At 38.4% G+C, this 14,696-nt stretch overlaps 1 protein-coding gene across 1 annotated transcript in view; it reads left to right on the top strand.

Moving 5' to 3' along the window:
• The window catches only part of APC (APC regulator of WNT signaling pathway), a 93,765-nt gene that overhangs the window by 70,476 nt on the left and 8,593 nt on the right, over window positions 1-14,696 (top strand). The window contains 8 exon segments of the mRNA XM_031064533.1: window positions 1,209-1,331; window positions 3,806-4,184; window positions 5,310-5,405; window positions 5,975-6,114; window positions 7,130-7,207; window positions 9,162-9,278; window positions 9,917-10,131; window positions 10,557-14,696. Of these exon segments, the coding sequence (XP_030920393.1) occupies window positions 1,209-1,331; window positions 3,806-4,184; window positions 5,310-5,405; window positions 5,975-6,114; window positions 7,130-7,207; window positions 9,162-9,278; window positions 9,917-10,131; window positions 10,557-14,696 (5,288 nt within the window).

The following is a 14,696-nucleotide window of genomic DNA, read 5'->3' as shown; positions in this document are numbered from 1 at the left end:
ATAGAATGGAATAAATGGTGTTAATATAAATAATTCCAGTTATACTCTTGTAGCATAAAATACTTCTGGAACATGTATCACATTTTCTGGATTCAAAAATGGAAGTGAAATGAGTATAATAATGTTAATGTGTTTAAATATTCCAGTGTAACTAGATTCTTTTCTGTCTATACAAACACTTCATTGAGTTTCTCCTACCTTGTACTTACAAGTCTCTTTCAATTTCATGTTTAAGATTTTGAACTGTATGAACTGCAAAATTCCTCTTTCTTTATGGAGCACATAGAAGAAACAGACATTATTTCAAAGTGCCTTCCATTGAATTTTCTTCAGTGTGTTACCTATTTTTACTGGGAAAAAAATTATATCCATTGATCCTCATAGTTTGAAAATGTTTTGCAAATTAGGCTAATAATTCCATTAACTGATTTTAGCTTTTTTAGAGGATCAAATTAAAACTGGTGACTACTTCAGGAAAATAGTTATTGGTACTAAAAGTGTTCTCTAAACAAATATATTTTTAATTTCCCAGAGTAGATGGGAAGGGAGTGATATAGTAAGGGAAACATCACAGATAGAAAACAACAGCAAATAAAAAAGTAAGAGTATGAGTGGATAAAAAATGGCAGAAAAAGGAAAAATGTAAATACATGAAACTAATTTAAATAAGACAAAGATGCTAATAATTGAGTCTTGCTAATACAGGTAGGAGCATACCTAGATTCTAGGAAAATTACATCAAGTATTGTCAGCATTATTCTATAGTTTTCACTACACCACTTATGCTTTGCTTTTGAAATAAACAAATTCAGGTAGAGTTATTCATTGCCTAGATCGGTCTCTTCTTACTGGTGGGTTCCCAGATACTACTCCAGTGGACTACAAAATCTGACGTAAAAGTGGAGTCTGTGTTTTTCACTCTGTCAAAATTATTACTCAGTTTGTTCCAAAATCTACTTCTTCTTGGTGAAAATAGTAATTAAATCCATTCAGTTGAAAATACAATTCTATTGAGACTGAATCTCAGGAAAAAAGGTTAATAAAACCAGGTTTAACAGTGACCTCTGTTGTGTCAGGGCAGAGAGGACCTAAGAGAAGCAGGTTGGCAGTTCATTGCTGTCGGCACAACTGCATCATCCAGTGCTGAAACTCAATGTTGTTCTGTCCCTCAGACTTTGTTTTATATGAGTTGTTGTTTAAATCTGTAGGGTTCTGCTGCTCGAGTGGACCATGAGACAGCCAGTGTTATGAGCTCTAGTAGTAACTATTCTGTTCCTCGCAGACTGACAAGTCATCTGGGTACCAAGGTAACCGAAGATTACAAACCACAGGTCGCTAATGCTACATTTTTACTAATACAATAACCTCATTGTTTCTGCCAGTAGTACTAATATTATCTGAACAGTCTTGTCCATACATAGTAATTTTTATTAAGTTAAAATTTTAGTGTATTTTTTCAGCTTTGAAAATATGTGCACAGAAATCTTTTTTTTAACTTGATGATGAGTTAAGAGTTGTTACAGTAAGGAACAAGCAATTCCTAGAAGCTACTGGGATATCAAAAAACCTTGTGATGTTGCTTTACAATCCATGATGAAAATTAACCTTTTTGAGAGCGTTTCTTCGAATGCTTTTGCAGAGTCCAAATCCACAAAACAGACACAGCTGCCAAGAAATTAAACAGACCAAAAAAATTATTTAAGCCCTTCACAGCATCTGCAGATAGAAGACTGCACTAAAAAATACATAGGCAGCATGAAAAGAGAGGGGAAGAAAAGGGCAAATTCATGAGCCACTGGATCTCATACTGCCTCTGGAATCACCAGCAGTGTGGATACTTTGGGTGGTGTGCTAAGAACAGTCCTCTGGGAAGGTGGACCTATTAATTTTGCATAGTGTTAATGATTTTGGGCCTTAAAGCTGTCACAGTGTTGTAATTTCCGTCCCATGCTGTATGCACATCCTAAATGGAGTTGATAACAGCTGTCTGTCTGCCAGTTATCACTGCAAACAGTAGAACTCCACAAAGTTACAAACGGTGGAAAGCCCTGAAGGCAGAAAGAGGAGTGAGTGTGGAAGGATACAGACAAAGACACAGGTTTAACTGAGTGTACTCTGGGGTAGGAAATTATTAATATTAATGCCTTAAAAGGGAAAATGGTAGAGATTCTAAATGGAGGAGTAGATTTATAGGTGCAAAAAGAGATGAGCCTGTGGGCAGCCAGTGTAAACAAGAGAAACAAATAGATTTGTTTGTTTGTTTTTCCTATAATACATGAGCTGTGACTTGGAGGCCTGATTTGATGGCTTCTTCAGCTTTATTCTCTGGCAAAAACTTAACCTTCCAAATCCAAGTAACACTGTATTATAGCTGCCGGTTGAAACATCTGCAAAGAGATACACATAAAGCAAATTAAATTCACTCTCCTTTAAGAATCAAAGGCTTTGTTTAAATCTACGTTTGGGGTTTCCCAGACCAGGAAGACAGGATCTCCAAACTGGGATGCTAGACTAGATGTCATAGAAGTCTATTTCAATGGGTTTTGCCATGTGACCATACATTTTAACAAACTCTAAGATTTTCTATTGCCTCAGCAACCCTGTAGTGTTTAGAGAAGTCCATGTTACCAGACTTGCTGTTTAGTCTGCTTGGTGATGTTCATTTCTTTTTAAACTTGGTATGTGTAATAATCTTTAGGTACATTGAAATTGTGACTGAAGACACCAAATAAAATCATTCACTGACAGGGTAACCAGCAAATATCTAATTATTAGTAGGAAAATTTGTCTAATGGTTCAAAGTCTCATTTCTTCCTTAGTTACTACATTCTAGAGAAACACACATGCTGCTACTTTATAATTCCCTTTGATAGTTTCTTTATGTTGTGCTTTGACTTTCAATGTTTCTGTTTATCTTGGCCTTACGAGTTTAAGTTTTTAGATAGTATCTAAGATCATCCTCTACATCCTGTTACTCTGCTAAAAGTTGACTAGAAGAATCAAATGCATTTCTTGATTGAAAACTGTTACTGAAGAGTGGAAGTACAAATAGCGCTTTGACCACCATATTACACAAAAGCCAAGGGATTCACTAAAAAATCACTGTTTTTAATTTTAAAAAGTGGGTCACTCCAAGTTAAATGAGTAATGCTGGGCTTTCATGGCATGAGTTAATTTGACAAATGCTCAGTATTTTATACATACTAAGTAAGCATTTGTTTGCTTTACTGTTTTTATGCCTGTGAACTTGAAAATGTGTTAATTTAACTCTTTCATTTTGCATTTGCTCAAAATAATCTGGTCTATATAAAAGTCAGTGATCATAACAAAAAATTATCAGTTAATTTGAGTTATTTTAAAGGAAAACTTTAAAATACACGGATGTCAGGTTTTTTTCAGCATGATGTAGACTATAAATAACGTGTAATGAATTCACACAGAGGATAACTTTTTAAAGAAAGATTTAATTTTGAAAGTATTTTGGTTTCCCAAAATGAAACACTTTCATTATACGTTTGTTTAATCTTTTTGTATGATGGAAATCTGGAAGTCTTTGCTATTGGTTTTGTAGATTAATACAGTTACACACAGCTACACCCCACTTCCAGCCATTTAACCACTAAGTGGAATTTATTAAGATTATGAATGCTGAAGTAGTAATAGTGTTTAATTACATTGAAATAGCACAATTTTTTTCACCATTAAATAAGGGGGTTTTTTGCTCATATGTACCATTCAAGTTTCATTTCAATTTGATGTGTGTTTTTAAAACATAACTGTATTTTTAAAATCATTTGACCTGCAGGTGGAAATGGTGTATTCATTGTTATCAATGCTTGGTACTCATGATAAAGATGACATGTCAAGAACATTGCTAGCAATGTCTAGCTCCCAGGACAGCTGCATAGCCATGCGTCAGTCTGGATGTCTCCCTCTCCTCATCCAGCTTTTACATGGCAACGATAAGGACTCTGTGTTGTTAGGAAACTCCCGTGGTAGTAAAGAGGCCCGTGCCAGAGCCAGCGCAGCGCTGCACAACATCATTCACTCCCAGCCCGATGATAAGCGAGGCAGACGGGAAATCCGTGTGCTCCATCTCTTGGAGCAGATCCGTGCTTACTGTGAAACGTGTTGGGAATGGCAGGAGGCACATGAACAAGGCATGGACCAAGACAAAAACCCAAGTAGGTTCTGCAAGCTATATAAAAACATTTCGAAGATATATTGAAAAGAGTGAATTTACAGAAAGTACAGCTTTAATCTGACTTCTTGTTGAATGTATGCAAGTTTTCTTACATACATATATGTGTGTGTGTGATTTCTTCTTTATTTAAGTTTAGCTACTGTTGGTAAATAGTATGTGTCACAGATATGATGCCCTATTTAGAAGCTTTTTATTTAAATCTTGGACTTTGGTGTGCTTTACAGACAGTAATTCTAGTGGTTTATATTTGTAATTTGTATAATAATATTGAATATTTACTCATTCTGGTTTACATTTTTATGGATAAACAGTCCCAAATTGTTCTTCATGCGGATGTTTAGGAGATAGCAGTTTCCATTTGGGAGAGGGACGGAGAGAACAAATTAAATAATCTCCATCTATCAAAATGAACTGCTATTTATAATGTTATATGTGAGAAATGTAAATTAATAGATTTTTTCTCAGGGAACAGTTAAAAAAATAGATTTAAGCTTAGAGTTACCTTCGTTGCTCCTATGAATTGAGGGCATCCCATGAGTGTAGCCTGTAGGTGTCTGTGGCAGGTGTGTGACTGAAATCAGGGCAGTCTTTTGCCTGGTTCAGTTCAGCAGAAGTGGCCTCTGCACAAGCTGTGTCAGTACCATTTCTGCTTTATCCAGAACCTAGCTCACAAAAGTATGAACTTAAAAACTTCTAGGTTATGAAGCAGAAGGTTTTATTAACCATTCATAAGGATATGGCACCCAAAGAAACAGAATATTATTTATTGCCACCAGAATATTTGATCATATTGATTTGTTTCACAAATATTGTTAATTTCTAAGAGTAATAAGGTAATATTTTTTGCACTGCAAGTCAGGTTTCTAGCTCAGCACATACATTCAGAAATATCCCTAATTTGTTTTCAACCGTCAAATATATTTACAGTACACACTTCCTTTAGTTAATAGTCTTAACTAATTGTGTGTTCATGGATTACTGGGAAGATGCAGACCTGACCAAAACTGCAGCTGGTTTATTTTTAAGATTAGATTTGCTCTGGAGAACTTATGATCTAGACAAAATCACCTGGAAGGTACTAATTTGTTACCTGTTTCTGGATCAGTGCCTGCTCCAGTGGATCATCAGATTTGTCCTGCAGTGTGTGTTTTGATGAAACTTTCATTTGATGAAGAACACAGACATGCAATGAATGAGCTTGGTAAGATCAGACTTGAGAAGCTTTCTAGAAACTATTGCTAGAAGCTTCGTGCATGTCACTGCATATATGGCTTTTTTTTACTAACAGTTTAAGCTATTAACAACAATTCACTTGTGTCAGTTGTTGCCCCCTAAGTGCTGAAAGCAGTTGAAATTAACTACACCATTTCCCAGTGGATAAATGATTATGTCAGTTACTGTCAATTCTGGCATGAATTCTCAATTTCTGAAGAGTAATATTATTGTGGAAATATTTGCAATTTTACAAGTATTGGACTTAAAATTGAGACTACTTTCCAGGATGGGTGGTTTTTTGATTGGTGTTTTAGTGGGGTTTTTTCATCCTGCATATGTTTTTATTTGACAGCCTGAATTTTTTTAGTCCGTGCTCAGTAAATTCCATGCATGAAATTTTAGCAATTCATATCTCTTTCTGAGCATTGTAGTTTTCAGACATTTGAGGTTTCTTCTATACATAAAAATGCAATTTGTTCATTGCTACATATGTCCTGTATGTACAACTATTAGAGTACAGCCATGACTTTTTTTCTTACCTGAATCTTTTTAAAGGAGGTTTGCAGGCCATTGCTGAACTGCTGCAAGTGGATTGTGAAATGTATGGACTCACAAATGATCACTATAGTGTTACCCTAAGGAGGTATGCTGGCATGGCTCTGACAAACCTGACTTTTGGAGATGTGGCAAACAAGGTGAGAGCAGAACTAGAAACTTGCAGTAATTTCAGTTCATAGCTGTTTGAATTACAGTTCTCAACACAGGTGATTAAAATCTCCAAGATAGGATATTGAGTTTAAACTCAAGGCAGCTGAGTTCATATACCTCTCTTATTTCATCCTGTTGCTGACAGAGAGCACCACAAACAGAATGTTCCATCATACAACTATGGTATTGGCTCTCAAATCACTTTTGTCACTGAAAGCAAGGATTTTATCGGTTGACCAGTTTTTTTAATGAGAACTAGGTTAGTACAGCACACAGTGATTTTATAGTAACTGATTCTTTCTGAAAATGTTGAATTAAAATACATAATTGGGTCGTTTTCTGAAGTTTTCAGTCACTTAACAATACTATTACCATCTAATGAAATTTTTCCAACCTCAATTCAGGGTAGAGCTTGCTTTTAAATATATGGAGTATATGTGGATCAAACTGGGCACCACTTCAATCATGATAAGAGAAAATTGGTTCCCCTCATTTCTGGCAAGGACATTTGTTTTAAACACTAGAAACTTCCAATAGATTTGCCAGTCTGTGTATCTTAAAATAACTCAATACTGAAGACTTACCCTTCTGCTCTAGAGGGAAGACATTTCAGCAGTAAATGGAAATAATAGACTTCAGAGAACTCAGGATTTGTTCTCTCACTAGGCAGTAGGTAACAACATATTGCTGGCTCACAGGGGTTTTTATCTGGTGCAAAGGAAAGAAGGCTTCTAAGGCAGTAAAGATCCAGATCATGTCCTAGAAGTGCTGTAAAAAATACAAAATTTTAGCACAATTTTGCCACTTACATATTTAAACTGATAGCTGTGCTGAAATTTTTAGTAGTTTGTAAACCAAGTATTTATTGTTGACAACATATTTACTAAGTTTTTATTGAACATAGATATGATTTGCTTAAAATATCAAAACATTGTGCAGAAGCAGCCATCTAACCTGCTATTTAATACTGCTCACTTTCTTTTTTCTCGTGATTCCTAACAGGCTACGTTATGTTCCATGAAGGGCTGCATGAGAGCTCTTGTAGCCCAGCTGAAATCTGAAAGCGAAGACTTACAGCAGGTAATGCTCTTTTGAGATAAAATACTTCTTTTGTTGTCTTATCTGCCTTAACTTTGATGCAAAATTTTTCTCATATTTATTTCATTAATTAGGAAGTACATTCTTCTTGTAAAACATTCTTATCTGTGGGATCACGTTCTGGGATTTTTTTGTGGTTTGATTTTTTGTAAATCATGATGCGTGGGCTGCAAATCTTTTTTTTATGACTCTGATCTGTTACTGTCTGTTCTAATGGGTCCTGCTGTGTAAGGAAAACAGCCTGAAATAAACCCTTTAGGAAGTGCTTAGGGGAATCCTCAGAGCTGAGAGAGCAGAAGTGTTGGAACTTGTGTAAAATCACTAAATATTAAATTATAATCAACTTTAACTAATGCTTATTTAATACAGAGTGGAATAGTTATTTAAAATAAAACTTCCTTTTTCCTTGCAGTCTGACTGAATCATCAGACATAAGAGCAATTTTAAATAAAATTGATCTTATCTCTTAAAATGCTGTTAACAAAATATTCTCTCCTTAACAGGAGGAGCTCGCTAGTTACAATGGAGGAAAATATTAGAATTACAGTAGAGATTATTGGATAAACTCTTTGATGTGGTATTAGGACAGGTATTGAGTATTCTTGAAAAGAAAGTCACAGCTCCATGGGCCCTCTGGCCTCTGGGATGTCTCCAGCCACTGGCACCTAGGCACCACACACAGACAGAGCAGAAAGTCCTCCACTCAGCACAAGTTATAAATGGGATTTAGTAAGAATATGGGACTGAGTGTACTCAAAAGGCATGTCCACACAACTGTATCAGCCAGTAAGCTGTTCAGACGTCACTGTGCCTTTCTGTCCCCTGTGCTTTCCTGTGCTGAAAGATCACCTCAATCCGTCTGCTTTCCTGCATTTGAAGCCTTTGGGTCCTGCCATCCCGCAATAAGTGTTCTACAGTTCCAGAATGCTCTTCCCCTGGATCCCACAGTGTCTCACATCTCCTCTGTCCAAAATGGGCAGAGAGCTGCTTCCTTTGACTCCCCTGAGTGTCACAGCCGTGCCACGGGGTGGTGGGTTCCCTGGGACAGTTCTGGGAAGAGCCTGGACAGGGCACAGCTCCTACCTGGCTCTGGGCTCCTCCTGTGTTGCTCTGGCTGTGTTGAGGTGGGTTCTGAGGGGCTGGTGGCTCCTTGGGAGCAGCCAGGGCTGGGTGTTCCCAGGCCCTTCCATGTGCCACTGCCTCCCTGGGCTCCACTGGGGGGGTGAGCAAGGGAGCATTCACCACGTAAACTGAAAAGTTTATGCACTTCTGTGACCATGAGAACACCCATAAGCAAAAGTTTTCTATCAAATTAATTTCATGAGGGGTATGCATGCTTACAGCTGCTCATAAATGGATGGAGTTTAATGTGTAATGGCTGCCCACTACAGTGACAATCTATCTCAGTCTAACTGCTGCCAAGTACCAAGACATCTTCTGGAGATAATTATTCTGCTTGTAAAAGGCAGAGTGTATTTTAAAAATACTTTAAAGAGCTTCATAAACATCAAAATAATCATACCATATAAGAGACAGGCAAGTGGTATTGTTCAATTTTCTAAGTGAAAAAACTGAGAAAAATGTTATATAAATTTCTCCTCTGAGATGATATAACTCTAAAACAGGCATAAGAATAGAGAAGAAAATCTATCTACAAATGTTCTACTAGTGTGGGAAGCAGGGAACCTGATTTCCAATCTCTGTTTTAAACACCAACACACAAAACCCAGTACTTTTGATCAAACTTGATGCTGAAACGTTAGACCAGTGTAGCAGACAATACAACAAAAAGCAAATGTTAGCAAATTTTAGTTCAGTAACTGAACATGACCACTGTTAATTAACATAGCATTTGATAAGACCAAGAGGAAAGTCTGACAACCTGCTAAAGACAGACCTATCTTAAAATATGTTACTTTTCTTTCTCATTTTGCAGGTCATTGCAAGTGTATTAAGGAACTTGTCCTGGCGAGCAGATGTAAACAGTAAAAAGACTCTAAGAGAAGTTGGAAGTGTGAAAGCATTGATGGAATGTGCTTTAGAAGTTAAAAAGGTACTTTCTATAAGTGATTAAATTGAATTTTTGAAAGATTGCATTTCTGTTACACAAAACACTAATATGACCGTTGACCATTTTTAATAGTTGCTGAACTGGTTGATGTGGCTCATGTAATTTGCCTGGAAGAAGAGTTTGATTTAACATAGCAGCAGACCACAATGGAGTAATGGCACCTCAAAACTAGTATTGTTCTGATGTTATTTATGAGGGTTGACTGCTTTTGCTTTTCAGTTTCATGAGCTGTGCTGTTAAAATAGTCTTTTTTATAATTTTGTGATTTAATAAAAGCTCTTTTCAGTTAGTTAGTAGGCACCTATCTTTGGTGTGTAGATGAGAGTATATTCCATCCCAGAGACTGCTGCCAACTGGTCTTCAAGCCCTTCTATCATTGTGGCAGCAAACAAGTATTGAGGCACATATTTCTGATACTTCTGGGGCAGGCAGTACCAAATCCATGGCTGAAGGAAGGAGCAGAGTAAACGAAATACATGTGCACTGCTGCCTGCACCCACCTTACCACCCCAGAAAGCAGAATTGGAATGTTCGCAGCTCCTTGAAGCTAACTTGATGTGTTTCTAAGAGCTTAAGGTCAATAGCTGAAAACTTCTCCTGTCATGTTGCTGTTTTCCTAGGAATCCACCCTGAAAAGCGTTCTGAGTGCCTTATGGAATTTGTCAGCTCACTGCACTGGGAACAAAGCTGACATATGTGCTGTTGATGGTGCTCTTGCATTTCTGGTCGGCACACTGACATACCGGAGCCAAACAAACACTTTAGCCATCATAGAAAGTGGAGGAGGAATACTAAGAAATGTTTCTAGCCTAATTGCTACTAACGAGGACCATAGGTAGGTACACTTCTGACAGTTTTTAGTGGTTCCACATGTATATTTATTAGATAGTTTCTATGACCAAGCCTTAATATGAATGCATGTATTAAGTATAGTAATTAAAACCAGTTAATTTGTAGTACATTTGATGAAGTGGGTATTTCACTTACATAACAGGAATGTTGTGTATTGTAAACAGATTAAGAGCTGCTGCTTGCTAATGATGAACTGTACTAAAAGCTAAGTATTCATATTTGTAATAGGATTTTGTTAGCATTCAGATAAAAGCTAGTGGAAATACAAGTTACTTGCACAGGAGAATTCTTAATTATCCTTTGTAAAGGCAAAACTAATTTCTAGAAGAATAGGTTTCTGTTTTGCTTTGTCTCTTATCCTTTTGAAATGCCACTTACGGATATTTGTTTTCAATTACTCAACACCAGGCAAATCTTGCGAGAGAACAGCTGCTTACAAACCTTGTTACAACACTTGAAGTCGCACAGTTTGACAATAGTTAGTAACGCATGTGGGACCCTGTGGAATCTCTCTGCTCGAAATGCAAAAGATCAGGAGGCGCTGTGGGACATGGGAGCCGTGAGCATGCTGAAAAACCTGATTCACTCTAAACACAAAATGATAGCCATGGGGAGTGCTGCAGCTCTACGGAACCTCATGGCAAACAGGCCAGCAAAGTACAAAGATGCCAACATCATGTCTCCAGGATCAAGCCTCCCATCCCTCCATGTCAGAAAGCAAAAGGCACTAGAAGCAGAATTAGATGCTCAGCATTTATCAGAGACTTTTGACAACATTGATAACTTAAGCCCAAAAGCATCTCACCGCAATAAGCAGAGACATAAGCAAAATATATACAGTGAGTATGTCCTGGATGCCAGCCGCCACGACGATGGGGTGTGCAGGTCAGAGAGCTTTAATGCTGGCAATATGACTGTGCTCTCACCATATACCGTAAATACTACGGTATTGCCTGCCTCCTCCTCTTCCAGTAGAGGAAATGCAGAAAATTCTCGGTCTGAGAAAGACAGGAGTGTTGAAAGGGATCGAACAGTAGGTTTAAATACCTATCATCAAGCTGCAGAGAGTACTGGGAGTTCTTCTAAGAGAATAGGAATGCAGATTTCTACTGCTGCAGCTCAGATTGCCAAAGTTATGGAAGAAGTAACAAGCATGCACATTCCACAGGAAGACAGAAGTTCTGGTTCCACTTCTGAAACACACTGTTTGACAGAGGACAGAAATGCCCAGAGGAGATCAGCCTCTGCCCATACTCACTCAAATACATACTTTCCAAAATCTGAGAACTCGAACAGGACATGTCCTGTGCCTTATACAAAAATGGAATACAAAAGAGCTTCAAATGATAGTTTAAATAGTGTCAGCAGCAGTGATGGCTATGGTAAAAGAGGCCAAATGAAACCTTCCATTGAGTCTTACTCCGAAGATGATGAAAGCAAATTCTGTAGTTATGGCCAATATCCAGCTGACTTGGCACACAAGATTCACAGTGCAAATCACATGGATGACAATGATGGAGAACTAGACACTCCTATTAATTATAGTCTTAAATATTCAGATGAGCAGTTAAATTCTGGAAGGCAAAGTCCCTCCCAGAATGAAAGATGGGCAAGGCCTAAACACATAATAGATGATGAAATGAAACAAAATGAGCAAAGACAGTCAAGGAACCAAAATGCAGCCTACCCTGTGTATACTGAAAGTGGAGAGGATAAACACATTAAATACCAGACACCTTTTGGGCAGCAGGAGTGTGTTTCTTCCTTTAGATCAAGAGGATCCAGTGGCTCAGATCAGAACAGAGTAGGCCCAACTCTTGGAATGAATCAGAAAGTAAACCAGTCCTTGTGCCAGGTTGATGATTATGATGATGATAAGCCAACCAACTATAGTGAACGTTATTCTGAGGAGGAACAACATGAAGAGGAAGACAGGCCAACTAATTACAGCATAAAGTACAATGAAGAGGAACATCATGTTGATCAGCCTATTGATTATAGTTTAAAATATTCAACAGAAGTTCCAGCACCTTCTCAGAAGCCATCTTTTACTTTTCCAAAGACTTCTTCAGTGCAACTCAATAAAACTGACCATATTGCCCCAAGCAGTGGGAGCACATCAGCCCCCTCAGCTGGTTCAAAGAGGCAGAACCAGCTTCACCCAAGCTCTGCACAGAGCAGAAGTGGTCATGCACAGAAGAACGCCTCCTGTAAGACTCCCTCTATTAATCAGGAAACTATACAAACTTACTGCGTGGAAGATACCCCAATATGTTTTTCAAGGTGTAGCTCTTTGTCATCCTTGTCATCAGCTGAAGATGAAATAGGACGTGATCAATCTGCACGTGGCACAGATGCCAATAACACACTGCAGATTGCAGAACTGAAGGAGAACAGTGGGGCTCTACCTACAGAAGGTGCAGCAAGTGAAATCACATCAACAGCACAACACATCAGAACAAAATCCACTAGACTTCAAACTTCTAGCTTGTCTCCTTCTGATTCCTCTAGACATAAAGCTGTTGAATTTTCTTCAGGTGCCAAATCTCCCTCAAAGAGTGGTGCCCAAACTCCTAAAAGCCCGCCAGAACATTATGTACAGGAAACACCACTCATGTTTAGCAGATGTACTTCTGTAAGTTCCCTGGATAGTTTTGAAAGCCGTTCAATTGCTAGTTCAGTTCAAAGTGAGCCTTGCAGTGGAATAGTAAGTGGTATTATAAGTCCCAGTGACCTTCCAGACAGCCCTGGACAAACAATGCCTCCAAGCAGAAGTAAAACACCACCGCCTGCTCAAGGAGTTCAAGTTAAAAGAGAGGTACCTAAAGGAAAAGCAACCACTACAGAGAAAAGAGAGCCTGGTCCTAGACAGGCAGCTGTAAATGCAGCTGTTCAAAGAGTTCAGGTACTGCCAGATGCTGATACACTTTTACATTTTGCCACAGAAAGCACACCGGATGGGTTCTCTTGCTCTTCTAGCCTGAGTGCTCTGAGCCTTGATGAGCCATTTATACAGAAGGATGCGGAGTTAAGAATTATGCCTCCAGTTCATGAAAACGAGCATGGGAATGAAGCAGAACCTGAACAGTCAAATGATACTAAGGATAACCAGGAGAAGAAACCAGAGAAGCCAGCTGAAGCAGAAAAAGACATTCTGGATGATTCTGACGATGATATTGAAATACTGGAAGCATGTATTATTTCTGCAATGCCAACGAAGTCTTCACGTAAAGCCAAAAAGCCTTCTCAAGCATCTGCTCCAAAAATACCTCCTCCTGTAGCCAGAAAGCCCAGCCAGTTGCCAGTTTACAAACTTTTGCCTTCACAAAGCAGACTGCAATCACAAAAGCACGTGACTTTTACACCAGGAGATGATATGCCACGGGTATATTGTGTTGAGGGTACACCAATAAATTTTTCAACAGCTACATCTCTGAGTGACCTGACAATAGAATCCCCCCCAAGTGAGCTGGCCAATGCAGACAATGTGGGTGTGGGAGCAGAGTCAGGGGAGTTTGAAAAGCGGGACACCATTCCTACAGAAGGCAGAAGTACTGATGATTCTCAGAGAGCAAAAAGCTCAGTTGTGACTCCTCTTGGCCTGGATGATGACAAAACAGAAGAGGGTGATATTCTGGCTGAGTGTATTAACTCAGCTATGCCAAAAGGAAAAAGTCACAAACCTTTCAGAGTGAAGAAGATAATGGATCAAATTCAACAAGCATCTTCATCTCCAAGTAATAAAAACCAACCAGAAGGTGAGAAAAAGAAGCCAACATCACCAGTAAAGCCTGTTTCCCAAAACAATGAATACAGAGCACGTGTGCGAAAAAGCATAGAACCCAAAAGCAATGCTAGTAATGAAAGAGGCTATCCAGAGAACAGAGATGCAAAGAAACAGAACCTTAAAAATAATTCAAGAGAGTTTCATGACAAATTGCCAAATAATGAAGAGCGTGCAAGAGGAAGCTTTGCATTTGATTCCCCTCATCATTATACACCTATTGAGGGAACTCCTTACTGTTTTTCACGGAATGATTCCCTGAGTTCATTAGATTTTGATGATGATGATGTTGACCTTTCAAGGGAGAAGGCAGAATTAAGAAAAGGAAAAGAAGGAAAGGAAATTGAAAGTAAAGAGTGCTCTAATGCAGAACAGTCTTCAAATCAGCAGCCAAGTAACAGGACACAAGTTTGTCAAAAACACCCCACAGGCAGAAGCCAAACAAAAACTTTCTCTCAGTCAACTAAAGATATTCCAGACAGAGGAGCAGCTACAGATGAAAAAATGCAGAATTTTGCTATTGAAAACACACCTGTTTGTTTTTCTCGCAATTCATCTCTTAGCTCCCTCAGTGATATTGATCAAGAAAACAATAACAACAAAGAAGGGGAACCTCCAAAACGTCCTGAGGCTCCCGAGCCACAGGTGGAATCCAACAGACCACAGACTTCCGGTTATGCACCTAAATCATTTCATGTTGAAGATACTCCTGTGTGCTTCTCTAGAAACAGCTCTCTGAGTTCTCTTAGCATTGACTCAGAAGA

Source organism: Geospiza fortis, unplaced genomic scaffold, assembly GCF_000277835.1.
Source record: "Geospiza fortis unplaced genomic scaffold, GeoFor_1.0 scaffold794, whole genome shotgun sequence".
NCBI lineage: Eukaryota > Metazoa > Chordata > Aves > Passeriformes > Thraupidae > Geospiza > Geospiza fortis.
Note: the sequence above shows the minus strand (reverse complement) of the source record. Positions and strands in the feature narration are given on the sequence as shown.